The sequence below is a fragment of the Amaranthus tricolor genome, chromosome 17 (assembly GCF_026212465.1).
Source record: "Amaranthus tricolor cultivar Red isolate AtriRed21 chromosome 17, ASM2621246v1, whole genome shotgun sequence".
Lineage (NCBI taxonomy): Eukaryota > Viridiplantae > Streptophyta > Magnoliopsida > Caryophyllales > Amaranthaceae > Amaranthus > Amaranthus tricolor.
Genome location: NC_080063.1, coordinates 7,947,921 through 7,963,972, shown reverse-complemented (window position 1 = coordinate 7,963,972; position 16,052 = coordinate 7,947,921). Strand labels below are relative to the sequence as shown.

Genomic DNA, 16,052 nt, shown 5'->3' with positions numbered 1-16,052 from the left:
GGTCCCTATTCAAATTTTAGTCGGTTTTTGGTCGAGTTACTCAAGAAATCGATCCTCTACCGATCAAAATTATTAATGGCTTCAATCTCAATTGGCAAAAAACATGGTGGTTACTTAGTCGGTCGTACCGACTAAAAGATTTTGGTAGTTATTACCTGGTCGGCACATTTACATTAGGTAATAGTGAAATACTTAATCCAACTTGGAACGAGAAAAGAAAAAAACTTAAGTTAATGAAAATAAAGCATACAAAAAGATAAGAATACTCCTACACGACAAATTAAGTTCAATTATTTTACGATTTTTTAATACAAGATAAAGTAAATATTGGTCATAGCTAATTTTTAAATTTATTACAAAATCAGATAAACATATATAAAATTAAAAAAGCAAGATGAAGAATTGCCCAACACTTTATTAATTCTTACTATAACATTTAAATAAACTTTCATAATGTTGTTAAATGAAGTTGATGTCTTAATTTGTAACTCCATAATTGTCACCTGCAGACAAAAACACATTCTAAGACTTATTTTGAATATCATAAACAGCCAAAAACATGTAGATAAATAGTTTTCAGTAATTATATCATTGTCTGTTGAGATTTTCTAACCTGGCCGGTATAAATAAATAAGATGGATATTGTAATTATTTCTATCTAGCCTAGCATGTTGTTTTGCTTTATTGGTCAATCTATTAACAGTTTGACTCCTAGACTTAACTCTTTTGAACATGCATATCAAGCCATAGGCTCTTAATAGAATGGATTCAGCCTAACAGTTAGATTATTTTTACTAGAATAAATTTATGCAATTATATTAACTAAAGTGAATTTGTCAAGTAAAATTTATTAACTAATAATAACTTATAGAATTAAAAGATCAAATATAATTTAATAATTGTTACCTATTGAATATATATGTTGGATCAATAGTCATATAATCCTCCATTGTTTATCATGCTCTTTGCCTCAAACTTGTTTGAGCTAGAACTTGCTGAATACTGTTTCTTCATAACATTAGATGTGAATCCTGCACTCATGTGTTTGCTTGTTTGGAAGTTTGAACTTGAGCTTGAGCTTGAACTTGAGCTAGCCATGGCTTGGCTACCAAACATTTGTTTTTGTTGTTTAGTACTATAGGCCCCACCCATGTTTTGGCTTCCCATTGACTTGGGTTTCATGGCCCAATTACTTCCTTGTGCACCACTAACATTATGGGCTGGGTACTTGGTCAGAATTTCATCCATAATATCATCAACATCCTCATCACAATGCTCATCATAGTCATTATATGATGCATGGGATGAATGATTGCTCACGTGGTTTAACCCCATTCCATTATTGGACTTTCTTTGCCATTCATGTTGTTCAAGTGCTCCATGCGTGGAATTGTTCGAGCTAGTGAAATTATTTGGGCTAGAGTATTTGGTGGGAGAATTGGAATTCGCCCAACCATGATTCATATTCCCTAACATGTGGCCCGAGTGATAAGTACCCTGATTCATATTGTTTATCACGTGCCCCTCATTTTGCATATTGTAACCCAAGTGATGAATACCCTGATTCATATTCCCTTTCATGAGTCCCTCTTTTTTCATTGTGTAGCCCGAGTGATGAATACCCTGATTAACATTCCCTATTATGTGTCCCTCTTTTTGCATAGTGGGGCCCGAGTGATGAATACCCTGATTCAGATTTCCTATCATGTGCCCCTCTTTTTGCATAGTGTGTCCCGAGTGATGAATACCCTGATTCACATTCCCTAACTTGTGGTTGTACCCCTCTTTTTTCATAGTGTGGCTCGAGTGATGAATTTGGGTTGGGCTAGAAAGCTTAGTTGGTGAGTAGCCCCAACTATGATCCTCTTTCCCTAACCTATAACCCTCATTCTGCATTGCCATGTTGGCATGTTGAGCTTGGGTTGAGCTAGAGCTTGAGTAATGGGTTGGGCTAGATAGCTTAGTTGGTGAGTAGCCCCAACTATGATCCTCTTTCCCTAACAAATGACCCTCTTTTTGCATTGTCATATTGGCCTGTTGAGCTTGGGTCGAGCTGGAATTTGAGTAATGGGTTTGGGCTGAGCTAGGGAATTTGGTTTGTGAATAAGCCATACCATGATCCATATTCCCCGTCATATCCTCCTCTTCATATACATGCATCCCCATGTCTCCATGATAGGCTTGGCTTGAATTGGAGAATTTTTTAGGTGAATATGACAATTCATGCTCACCATTCTCAATGATATGCCCATTCGTGTGCACTGAGAGGCCTAATTGATGAGTTTTAGCTGAGCCAAATTTTGTTTTAGCAGAGTTAGCTAACATAATGTTTGTTTTACCTGTCATACTCCCATCGTGCATCCCAAGGCTTGAGTGTTGAGCATGGGTCGGGCTAGATTTTTCCCAATTATGATCCATTTTCCCCATCATATGCCCTTCTTTGTGTTGTATAAGGCTTGATTGTTTAGTATCGACTTTGTTGTGGTAATTTTGGCTAGAAGACGTGTCGAGCTTAGTAGCATAGCCACTTTCAACACCCCCTTCACCAAAATTGTAAGCCTCTTCTTCTTGTTTGAACTTGGATTGGCTAAAGTGGTGAGCTTGTGTAGGGCTTGGGCTAGATTTAGAAATGGACTTATTAGCCCAACCATGCTCCAATTCTTGGCCCATGACCTTAGAATGGTCTACTAGACTTGAATTGGAGCAATCAAGAGAGTTGCTAGCCCATTCTTGGCCCTCATGACTCTCTTGCCTCTTCATTTTCTCAACCAAGTGATGGCCTTGTTTCACATGTATTGATGGGCTTGGGACAGCCTGTTGGGCATGGGCATAGTAGTTGATGGACTTGTGGGCCCCAGAATTGCTACAACTTTTAGGATAGCCCAATAAATAATCTGGACCTTGACCATCATAGCTTGGATAATTGGGCTTATTGGTCCATGCATAGTTAGCATAGTTTGATTTGCTCATACTCTCTTGGTGCTCATACTTCTGAAAGGAATGGTTTTGCTTGAATAATTTCATTGATGGTATTGACTAATTGAAATGGTTTATATTTTTATTTATATTTTTTTGTAAGAAATTTTGGTTGAAATTGATGGGTTGTATTGTAGAGAATTCTTAGTATATTTATATAGGGTGAAAGAAGTAAATAGAATAAATTCTTTTTAATGGAGAAAAATAAAATACTATAATTTAGAATGTATTCTTCTACCACTTGTATTTTTATGACTCTTAATTATTCAATATATACTGAAAAATTCCTCAAACATGTATTTTTATATATAGGTATAGGTATATATTCCTTATCTCTATCTTTTTTTGTTTAAAATTAATTTAATTTTGGTGAGATCCTCTTTGTCTTTCTCTCTTATTTAAACACTTTTTACATTTCTTTATTCATGTTATGGAATATTTTAGATCCTTTAATATAAGGACATGGATTGCAAATCATAAAAAATTAGGTGATTTTTTTTTTATAAAAAAAAGAAAATTTTCATTAATTGAAAATCACATAAATAATTAGTTTCCTCTCATATATTACTTACTAGGTAATTATTATTATTATTATTATTATTATTATTATTATTATTATTATTATTATTATTATTATTATTATTATTATTATTATTATTATATTTTCGGTAAATAAAAATTTTATTATTTACTAGAAAACGAAACGGTACATATCAAAATTGTAGCCTTAACTAACTATATTTGCGTCAGTATGGAATTAAAGTTCACCTTCTATTGTAGAAATGTGAATATTTAGGAGAATATTTAGAAGATTTTTTCCTGTTTCTATTCTTGATTGTATAATATTTTTTGTTTCCTATATTAGATTTCTGTAATTAATTTATATAAGAGTTCATGTATCACCAATAAGACACACAAAAAAAATTGAATTCTTAACCCTAAATCTTATCTTTAAACCCTATTTTCTGTTTTATAAATCCTTTCATGGTATCAGAGCGGTAAGGTTAGGGATCTTTCTCAGCCTTCATCATCTACCATTTATCATACCTGTCATGGCAGAATACAACCCAAACCAAAACACAGACAACCAAATCATAACTATGGCACAAATTCCAATTGTTCCAAAAAATGAACAAACAAAACCAAACAATCGAAACTTTGGCACCAGAATTAAAGATAGCCGAAAAATTAAACTACCATAATTACACAAAATGATGTAAATTTATGCACATATCCACTGATCCAAAATATGAATAATGGAAACGAAGAGATGTGGTGGTTCTTTCATGGATTATCACTAACATCGAACCAAATTTAGTCAATCAATTCTTGGACTATAGTACAACCTGGGAATTGTGGAGGGGCATTGAAACACTTCTTGGTAGCAAACAAGATGAACTTCAGATCTTTGATCTGAGTTTGAAGGCTTCATCATTGCAGCAAAATAATGACTCTATTGAGGTCTATTTCAGAAAACTCAATACCCTTTGGAAAGAAATTGATCGAAGGAGGCCAAATCCCACGAAGTATGATGAAGATATTACTATCTTCAACACTTTTATTCAAACACAACGTTTGTATTAAATTTTGGCCGGTATTAATGACACGTTTGACAAATAAAGACGAGATTTGTTAAATCAAACACCTCTGCCGACATTATACATGGCGTATGCCAAAATTTGTCAGGAAATAGCTAGACGTGTTATTATGAGCCACGTTTCATCATTGGGGCAAAACCCCTCAAAAACTGGTAGTGGTCTTGTTGCACACCGATCAGACAAATCATCATCCGGCAAGAGGATAAAACAAACCTGAGATGTAGTCACTGTGGTGGATCTAGACATACCAAAGATGGGTGTTTCAAACTCATAGGCTATCCGGACTGGTGGGACGATCTCCAAAAGAGGAAGGCAGCCTCCAAGGTATTAGCAAGCCAGACCGGTGGCAAAGCCCTCCTCATGGCTACCGAACCCACCGGCAACGAAGACCACAGTGGAGGTGAGACAAATGGTACAAAGGAGAGCATAACACAGTCGGAAAAAAAAAGAAGAGAGAGAAAGGCCGGGAATGAGAGAAGAAAACACAGAAGAGAGAGAAAGGCAAGGTATGAGAGAAGGGGAAGGGGAAGGGATAAAATCAAACTTTCCTTTTTTGAACCTTTATAAAGGGACTTTCACAAAAAACCCTAACATTAAACCTACTCCTTCACCATCTGCCGGCCCAAAAGACATGGCCCCATCATTTTGGGTCAAATATTTCCAAGTCACTTATCTCTTCCCACTCAAAAATTCAATCAAGTTACACACTGTGGATTTTTGATTGCGGTGCTACTGATACTATGTCTTTTGACCCCAATTATTTTTTAAATCATAAACCCACATCCCCGTCTCATATACAAACAGCTAATGGAGAGCGTGTTCGGGTTCTTAGTGCTGGCTTGGTTGATATTTCTCCGTCTATTCACCTAAAAAATTGTTTATTAATTCCTACTTTGTCTCATAAATTATTGTCAGTTAGTCAGCTGACTAAGGAGCTTAATTGTACTATTCTTATGACGTCTTCTGGTTGTATTGTGCAGGATGCTTTGAGCGGGACAATCATCGGACGTGGTATTGAACGAAGAGGCCTATATTATGTGGATGAGACAACTCAAAAAGGTCAAGCTTTTCTTTCTCGCGGGTCACCCGATCATCACATTTGGCTATAGCATTGTCGTCTGGGTCACCCCTCTTTAGCCTATTTAAAACATCTTTTTCCTTCTTTTAAGCATATTATGTCTTTGGATTGTAAGTCATGTGTCTTGGCAAAAAGCCATAAACACTCTTATTTACCTAGTTTATCTCATGCTACTAGACCTTTTGTTTTGATACATTCTGATGTATGGGGGCCTACTCCTAATTTTGGTACTCATAACTATTCATATTATGTTTTATTTGTGGACAATTGTACTCGTATGATTTGAATTTATTTTCTAAAACACAAATCTAAAGCTTTTTCTGTGTTTGTCACTTTCTACAATATGCTTAAAACTCGTTATCATGCTACACCACAAATTCTTCAATTAGATAATGGAGGGGAATTTATTAATTTTGCTATGAGAACTTTTTTATCTGACCATGGGATGATTCATCAAACCTCTTGTCTTGATACACCACAAAAGAATGTGGTTGCTGAGCGTAAGAATCGTACTCTTCATGAAATAACTCGATCCCTCCTGATTGAATCTCGCTCCCCTTCCTACTTATGGCCTGAGGCTATTGCTACAGCTGCTTATCTCACTAATCGTCTTCCCTCTAAACCCCTAAACTATAAGACTCCTCTTGAAACCCTAGGCTCGTTTGTCCCCCTACCATCCTTTCATTCTCTTTCTCCCCGTATATTTGGGTGTGTTGTCTTTGTTCATCTTCCCAAACAATCCAGAACTAAACTTGAGGCTTGGGCTATACGATGTATTTTTGTAGGCTATGAGGTAAATCAAAAAGGCTATCGATGTTTTGACCTAGTTCATAATCGGATGTATACCACCATGGATTGTGATTTCTTCGAACAGACTTACTACTATACACAGCCTGGTCCTCAGGGGGAGATAAGTGTAACGGATCGTTCTTTTCTAATGTAGGTAATTTAGCTAGACTTATTATTTAGGTAATTTATTTTAAGAGAAATAAATTATATATAAAAGAAAATCGAGAACTTAAAAACGATTGGAATAAAATTTTGAAACGGCATTAAAAAGAAAATAATAAAACGAAACGATTATTGAATTTGTCAAAATATTTAATATTAAGAAAAAGGGTCTGTTACAACTCTTCCCCCCTTAACATAGTTTCGTCCCGAAACTTGAACCTAAAAGAACAACTGGGGATAGCGTTCCCTCATATCAGTTTCGCTTTCCCATGTTGCTTCTTCGACATGATAGTTCGACCATAGCACTTTAACTTGAGGTATTCTTTTATTCCTTAATTCTTTCACTTGACGATCCAAAATTCTAATTGGTCTTTCTTCATAAGCTAGATTTTCATCAATTTGGAGGGGTTCGTGAACTAACACATGTGATGGGTCGTGGATATACTTTCTCAACTGAGAAACATGGTATACATTATGAACTCTAGCTAAACCCGGGGGTAAAGCTAGTTCGTATGCCACTTCCCCTACTCTTTTCAAAATTTCAAAAGGTCCGATAAATTTAGGGCTTAATTTCCCTTTTATCCCAAAGCGTTGGACCCCTTTTGTTGGTGAAATCTTTAGAAATACTTTGTCACCTTCAGCAAATTGCAAAGCTCTGCGATGGTTGTCTGCATAACTCTTCTATCTACTTTGTGCTGCCTTCATGTTCTCTTGTACTACCCTCAAGCTATCGATAGAGTCTTGGATAAGATCTGGTCCTTCAGGCACATTTCGGTCCATCTGATCCCAACATAACGGCACTCGACATTTTCTTCCATATAAGGCTTCGTTTGGTGCCATCTTGATGCTAGTTTGATAGCTGTTGTTGTACGAAAACTCTATCAAAGGAAATTTCTGCTCCCATGCACCACCAAATTCCAGAATACAACATCTCAAAAGATCCTCTAATGTCTGGATGGTTCTTTCGGTTTGGCCATCAGTAGCCGGATGAAATGCAGTACTTAAACATAGCTTCAATTCGAATGCTTCTTGCAACTTTTCCCAAAATCGAGACAAAAATTTTGGGTCTCTGTCAGACACAATTGTTCTCGGTACTCCATGTAATCTTACAATTTCTCGAACATAAGCATCAGCCAATTGTTTTACTGACTATGTTCCCTTCATCATCTTCATGGGAACGACTTATCTGCCTCTCCATTAAGTTCAACAACTTCTCATTATTCCTTTCCATTATTCTTAACTGATTTTCCAGAGCCTGAACTCTTGCATCTTTCGTCGTATCTTCAGAAAAATTGTTCCTCGTCTCTAGAGGTTCACCTCTTACGATACACCCTTTACTACCACCTCTTGGCATCCTTTAATTAAGTAGGGAAGTGTTGCGTAAGCTATATTTTAAATCGCAGTCACATTTTTTTTATCACATAAAACACATAAAACAAATTTCATTTAAAATACTAAATTTGTTTTTTCAAAACGTAATTTATCACGGTGTTTCCTAGTATCGAATAAGAAGATCCGACCGTTCGAATAACGTTGGCTCTGATACCAAGTGTAACGGATCGTTCTTTTCTAATGTAGGTAATTTAGCTAGACTTATTATTTAGGTAATTTATTTTAAGAGAAATAAATTATATATAAAAGAAAATCGAGAACTTAAAAACGATTGGAATAAAATTTCGAAACGGCATTAAAAAAAATAATAAAACGAAACGATTATTGAATTTTTCAAAATATTTAATATTAAGAAAAAGGGTCTGTTACAATAAGTAGTAGTCTTGAGGACCTAAGCTGGCTTATTCATACTATTAGTGTCTTGTTCTCTATTGCTGCAAATTGAGATTGACCCCTACATCAACTTGACATTAAAAATGCGTTCCTTCATGGAAAAATTAAAGAGGAAGTGTACATGAAAGCTCCTCCAGGATTCTCAAGGGACTATAAACTAGGACAAGGATGTAAACTGAAAAAGGCTCTCTACGATCTAAAACAATCTCCAAGAGCTTGGTTTGGAAGATTCAGCTATGACGAAGTTTGGGTACAAGCAAAGTTACTCAAATCATACTTTGTTCCTTAAGAGACAAAAAGGTCGCATCACATGTTTAATTATTTATGTTGATGACATGATCATTACCGGAGATGATGAAAAAGAAATTGGGATTCTCAAAAGGCAGTTGTCTTGTGAATTTGAGATGAAGGACTTGGGTTATCTAAAGTACTTCTTTGGTATTGAAGTCTTAAGATCAAAAGGGTGTATCTTTATAAATCAAAGGAAGTATATCCTTGACTTATTGGCTGAAACTGGCATGATTGATTGCAAACCCGTAGATACTCCTATTGTAGCACACCATGGACTCCGGGTAATTAAAGGAGGAAAACTAGCGAATAAAGAGCAATATCAGAGGATGGTGAGAAAACTTATCTATTTGGCTCATACTCGCCCCGACATTACATATGCAGTTGGTATAGTGAGCAGATTCATGCATCAACCACAGACACATCATATGAGAGTTGTTATGAGAATCTTAAGGTACCTTAAGGGTACAAGTAGCAGAGGGATATTTTATAGGAAGAATGGGCATTTAGACCTCATAGCATTCACATATGCAGATTGGGCAGGAGATCGCGATGATAGAAAGTCAACATCTGGGTATTTCACATTGGTGGGAGGCAACCTTATCACATGGAAAAGTAAGAAACAAAAGGTAGTCGCTCTATCAAGTACTGAAGCTGAGTTTAGAGGAATCGCCAAAGGTATTACAGAAATCATATGGATTAAGAAACTCCTAAGAGAACTACACTTCCCACAAAAGAAGGCATGTACCTTATTCTGTGATAACAAAGCAGCAATCAGTATTTCTAAGAATCCAGTTCAGCATGATCGCACTAAACATGTTGAAATTGAACGACACTTCATAAAAAAGAAGTTAGAGAAGAAGGTCATAAGTCTTCCTTTCATGAGATCAGAAGATCAACTAGCTGACATTCTTACCAAAGCAGTAACATTAGGAGCTTTTGAAGAAACCTTGTGCAAGTTAGGTATTGTTGACCCGAAAACCTAACTTGAGGGGGAGTGTAAAAGTGTGAATATTTAGGAGAATATTTAGAAGATTTTTTTCTTTATGTTTCTATTCTTGATTGTATAATATTTTTTTTTCCTATATTAGATTTATGTAATTAGTTTATATAGAAGTTCATGTATCATCAATAAGACACACAAAAATATTGAATTCTTAACCCTAAATCTTGTCTTTAAACCCTATTTTCTGTTTTATAAATCCTTTCATCTATAAATGGGTTCCTTGGCCATTTTTCATGTGCATAGACAGGAAGGACCAACAGTAACAAGAAATTAGCAAAAACTATGCAAGTAGGGCGCAATACAAAAAACTAATCACAACTAGTAGACCAGCACTAAAACAGCAACTAATAGCTGAATATCATTGTAGAATTGTAGAATATCTGAATTGCACCAGATTCAGCCCTACATCCATGATTTAACTTATTATTATTATTATTATTATTATTATTATTATTATTATTATTATTATTATTGCTCTAATGAGGTTGGCGTGAAGTTTTGACATAATTTGGTTCGAGACATGCTCGTGGATATCTGCTGCAAAGCTGGGGTTGCCGTACGTAAGGAGGCACCCTTAGGGTTTTTGTCGGAGGCGGGGAAAGAGCTTAGGCCAGCGGATCTCCTCCTTTTTAACTGACTTCATGGTAAAGATATATGTGTGGATGTTACTGGAGGATCGTCTTTTGCCGGCACAAGGGTCTCCTTATGGGCTCCTGGTGCTTCTTCAGTCAGTGCTGCAGAAAGAAAGAGGTAGAAATATATGGCAAAGTGTGAGGAGAATGGCTACAAATTTATCTCATTTGCTTTCTCCACTTTTGGTGAGTTAGGTGAAGATGCACTCAACTTGTTATTTAGGATCTCATCATTTTCTTCGAGTAACTCAAGTTGTACTAAATCTAAGCCATACATCTTCCACGGACTAGCTTTTTGTTTTCAAAAGGGGTTGGTGCCCAGCTTATTGCCCAGGTTCCTAGCAACTTCTTGTAAAGTTCCTCTTTATGAAATAAATAATAATAATAATAATAATAATAATAATAATAATTATTATTATTATTATTATTATTATTATTATTATTATTATTATTATTATTAAAAGAGAAAATTCTATGAAACTACCTATTCTATACTTGAATTTGCAAAAAACTACCTTATCTAATTTTTTTTGCAAAAAACTACCTTATGTAATACTTTTGTTTGCAAAAGACTACCTTCTAACGGATTTGAGAGTTTGACCGTCAAAACTAACCTTTGACTATCACGTGTGACGCACGTGACCCTTTAATAAGCAAGATTTTCTCCCTCTCAAATTGAAATTACACCAAACTATGAGCCGCCATTGTTGCACATCCACAACAACAAACCAGTATGGTATACTACTATTATTTCTCTGCATAATCTCAACTTCTTTATTGCAAATTGTGGATGCGCAACGACAATCGAGTGATGATGATGATTATGAGTTAAAGGGAAATAAAGTAAGTCCATCAATGGCTTTAATTGTTATTGTTTTAGTTCTAGGTTTTTTCATTACTGGATGCATTGCTATTTACATCCAACAATGTTCCGATAATTCTTCAATTGGTGATCCGGCTGCTTTTGCTAGAAATGAAAATTTTTTAAGAGCTCAAATCCGTGGACTCGATCAATCCGTAATCGAAACATTTCCGACATTTTTATACGCCGATGTGAAGGATTTGAAATTCAGTAAAGAGTCACTGGAGTGCGCTATTTGCCTTAATGAGTTTCAGGAAGCTGAAACACTGTGTACCGAGGTCACACTCGACGGGTCATTCATTGAGTCAACCCGGTGAGAATCGTGACCGATTCACATTGAGGTTACCGGATGAAGTTCGAAAACAGCTTATAGTGGCTCAACCGAAGCTGAAACGGACAATTAGCTTAGTGGCCTTACCTCGAGTTTCAAGCTCAAAACGCGGCTATCGAAGAAGAAGGGGAATAATTTTGACCGAAGCAGCAGAGGGAGAAAATGGCTGGGAATGTCTGAAATGAAGAAGGAAGGTTTGCTTATTAAAGGGTCACGTGCGTCACACGTGATAGTCAAAGGTTAGTTTTGACGGTCAAGCTCTCAAATCCGTTAGAAGGTAGTCTTTTGCAAACAAAAGTATTACATAAGGTAGTTTTTTGCAAAAAAAATTAGATAAGGTAGTTTTTTGCAAATTCAGGTATAGAATAGGTAGTTTCATAGAATTTTCTCTTATTAAAATTATAAGAAACTACCTAATGTATAGGTCTTTTTTCAAAAAAACTACATTATGTAAATTCTTTTGCAAAAAACTACCAAATGTAACATAAACGTTTGCGGATGACTATTAGTTAACGTTTTTTGTATGTTGACCGTTAACATATTATTTTGACCAACAATGGAGTCACGTGATCCAATTAATTCTCCCCTTCTTCCTCCTTCCTCTCATTTCATATTAGTTTGACCAAACATTACTCCTTCCTCCTTCCTCCTTCCTCCTTCCTCTCATTTCATCTGAGATACTAGAAGAGACTCATCGGGTACATGGAATCGCTTTATCATACAAACAAGCATGGAGAGGGAAGGAACGTATCATGGGCTCATGGCTGCTGTCCGCAGATCATTTGAGGAAGGATGTCGTCTCCTTCCTCAGTATACCTAGAAATCAGAAGAACACCCCAATGAGAATCGCTCCTAAAAAAAATCGAATACTAATCAACTAAAGTAATAAGTTTCAGAAGAACACTCATACTTAATTACAGAAGCATAACATATGATCTAAAGAAGCTAAGGATGCAATAAAAGGCAGAAATTTCACAACCCCAATCCAACAATAAAGCACCAAACCAATTCCCAAAATATTTTTCAAATTTAAGCCATACCACAATACAAACATCAAGCAAAAAGCAGTAAATGGAAAAACTCACTGGAGGGCATTAAGAAAAATACCTAAAATTGTCTATTTCAGAAGCATAAACAGAAAAATCACCCAATTCATGATCTGGGCTTTAACTGAAACTGCTGAAAGATTCCAACTTTATGAGAACCCACCTCAAAAAACGCCTGCAGAATTGAAAAATACATAAAATTTTAAACTTTTCGAAGCAGAAACAAGAAAATCACCGAAATCTTGATCTGGGTATTAGTTAAAACTACTGAAATCTTCCAAAATTATAAAGAAGGAAAAAAAGAAAAAACCTTTTGAGTATGAGGGTTGTGAATGGGAAGAAATGGTGAATTAAGTGGATCACCCGACTCCACGTGCTAAGGTAGTTTTTTGAAAAATGATATATACATTAATTAATTTCTTATAATTTTTCATTATTATTATTATTATTATTATTATTATTTAGAATTTTGAATATTAGATAATACAGCTTATGTGAGATCTAGTTCCATTCTCATTGATCTTTTTTCCAATCTATCTTGTAATAAAAAAGATATAACGATACTATTAGTCTACTACTACCACTATGACAAAAAATTATAAAAATAAAAATAAAATAAAATAAAAACACAATTCATCAATCGTTGCTTCATTTAATTGTTGTTTTAGTCGTTAATAAAAGCGGAATAAAAATTGACAAATTATTTAAAGACCTTCTGCAATTTCAAAAATTAAGATATTTTTTAATTAACTTTATATCTTTAATCACTTAATATATAGAGTACTACATAAGTTAATATTGAAGCATATCCCAATTTTTCAGAATCTTACAAAGCTAAATATACTATTGAATATGTTTGGAACCTTTGATCGTTAACTTAAAAAAAGTGAAGAAAGCAACCGAATAAGATCAAGTAAATATATACTTCCTAGAGCAAATGGAATATGAATCGTAGGAAAAAGCACTTTGACTGAAACTTCACCACCTCAGTAAAACACTTTGTTGCAGATAAAAGTGGGAAGAGTTTATGTGCCACAGCCGGCCCACAGGCACAGCTTTTAATTAATGGCACTAGAATCTAACTCTAATGTTGGATCCTTCCATGGATAATTTTAAAGTTTTGATAAGAATTATGCGTTAAGAGCCAACTCAAATAAAATTTGTTATATTTTCTAATACGCTTTTAAGTGTGGATGTGACACAAGCTCTTCTCAATCTTGGTGCTAAATATTTCACTTTAAATGAGGGGTGGTTGAGATTCTAACCCGTGACCTCTTGTCATATCAATTTCTGATACTATATCAAGTAATCAATCCAATCAAAAATTTAAAATAATGATGTTATACTCCAACTGTCTAACATTATGATATTCAACATTTTTTCTTTCAATTTTCTTTTTTGGGATGTAGTGGTGAGTGATGTTTGGAACACCTTCCCAGGGAATTGTGTCATATAACATTTTTGAAACTATTTACTTTTTAGAGGATAGATGTTGAAAAATTACACATGTAATTATACGTCCAAAAATTAAAAATATGCTACTAACATATAAGTAGCATATAAGTTTGATGAGTTACTTCTTTTATTACCATTTAGATTTAGAATAGAATTCCATCGTGTTTGTATGTAATAAACTCTATTCTTTTATGAGTTACTTCTCTTGTACATTCTTGTATGAGTTACTTCTCTTGTTGTATACAAGCCCAATGATAAATTTATCATAGGAAAAATATATTACATATAATAACCCAAGCTTTTATTAATTTTCCTACAATAATCCCAACTTTTGATTAACAATGAAAAATCTCAATTTTAAGGTCACTTATCCTAGAACATTGTTGTCCGAATTGTGACCGATTTTTGCAAGTTAATTGCTATAAAAAAATCAAAAATCAAATACATTAAAATTTAAAAGTTAAAATCAAAAAAAAAAAACTTACTTGATTTCTCTTTTTAATTTTGTTTATAATTTTTCAATTTTTTATAATTTAATTTTGAATTTACTTTTTTTTTGTGCAAATTGACTTGTTATATAAATAAGTGGTTACCTTAGTGCATTCTTAACAAGCACCCCTTATAGTTAGGATTATTTATGTTTAATCAAAAGTAAGGATTATTTATGTTTAATCAAAAGTAAGGATTATTTATGTTTAATCAAAAGTAAGGATTATTGTAGGGAAATTAGTAAAAGGTTGAATTATTCTCGGTAATTTTACCTTTATCATATAGGTATCATAATCCTAACTTTGATTAACAATGAATAATCTCAATTTTAAGGTCACTTATCTAAAAAATTGTTGTCCGAATGTTGACCAATTTTTGCAAATTAATTACTACAAAAAAATGAAAAATCAAATATATTAAAAAATAAAAGTTAAAATCAAAAAACAAACTTACTTGATTTCTCTTTTTAATTTTGTTTAAAATTTTTTAATTTTTTATAATTTAATTTTGTATTGACTTTTTATTTTTTTATGTAAAATGACTTGTGTATAGGTAAGAGGTTACCTTGGTGCATTCTAGACCTGATCAAACACCGGGCCGGGCCAAAGTGCGGGCCTAAAAGTTCCTGCCCAAACCCGTAATATGCGGGCTTGCAGGCCTATGTTATATATTATTTATACATTATAATATTTTGTTTATTTTATTATACAACTCTAATATATTAGCTCAAACATTTTAAATTCTTTGAAACGGAATTGTATTTGTCTTCTTTAAAATTAATTAAGATGTTATTTTTCAATATTTCAGTACATGTACTAACGGTTTTAATTATTTCATATAGGAACATGTAGTTTAACATTACTACATAAAAAGTATATTGTTTTCGTATAAGCAATCTAAAGAATATTCTGGAAAAAAGAAACAAACTGAAAAGAAAAACTAAGTACATTAATTATTTGAAATTATTACGCCAATCGTTAAGCAATCTAACAGAGACAATTTTTTAATAATATAAATAGCACCAAAGAAAATTAATGAGAATAAAATTTAATTATGTCAAGCAATTATTTCAATTGGGACGGACCTAGAACAATATTAAATGATATCAATACCCGGCCCGCAGGCCAAATGTCAATCCCAAACCCGTCTCAAAAAAAATTTGGGCCACTTATTTTCTGCCCAAACCCGCCCATCGGGCCATATTTTGGCACCCAAACCCTCACTTTTTCGGGCCGAGTTGGGCCGGGCCGCCCATGATCAGGTCTAGTGCATTCTTAACGAGAACCCCATATGATTGGGATTATTCATGTTTAATCAAAAAGTGAGATTATTATAGAGAAATCAGTGAAATGTTGAATTATTCTTGATAATTTTACCTTTATCATATAGGTATCATAGCCGATGAGCAAATAATGGAAACTAAAAAAATATCGACCTTCCACCAAAACAACTTGTGGGTTCAAGAAAAATTATGTTCCTGCCCATTAAAAAAAATAGGCACACATGTGAGAGGAGTATAGCAAAATAATTCACATGTGATTCTATATTGACAAAT

At 34.1% G+C, this 16,052-nt stretch overlaps 1 protein-coding gene across 1 annotated transcript; it reads right to left on the bottom strand.

The window, feature by feature from the left end:
- Nucleotides 1-269: 269 nt before the first annotated feature.
- LOC130804523 (uncharacterized) lies at nt 270-3,107 on the bottom strand. Its single transcript, XM_057668989.1, has 2 exons — nt 907-3,107; nt 270-503 (listed from the first exon to the last, which is right to left on the bottom strand). The coding sequence occupies exon 1, from the start codon at nt 3,022-3,024 to the stop codon at nt 928-930; it is 2,097 nt and encodes a 698-aa protein (XP_057524972.1). The 5' UTR covers nt 3,025-3,107; the 3' UTR covers nt 270-503; nt 907-927.
- Between the last annotated feature and the right edge of the window lie 12,945 nt (nt 3,108-16,052).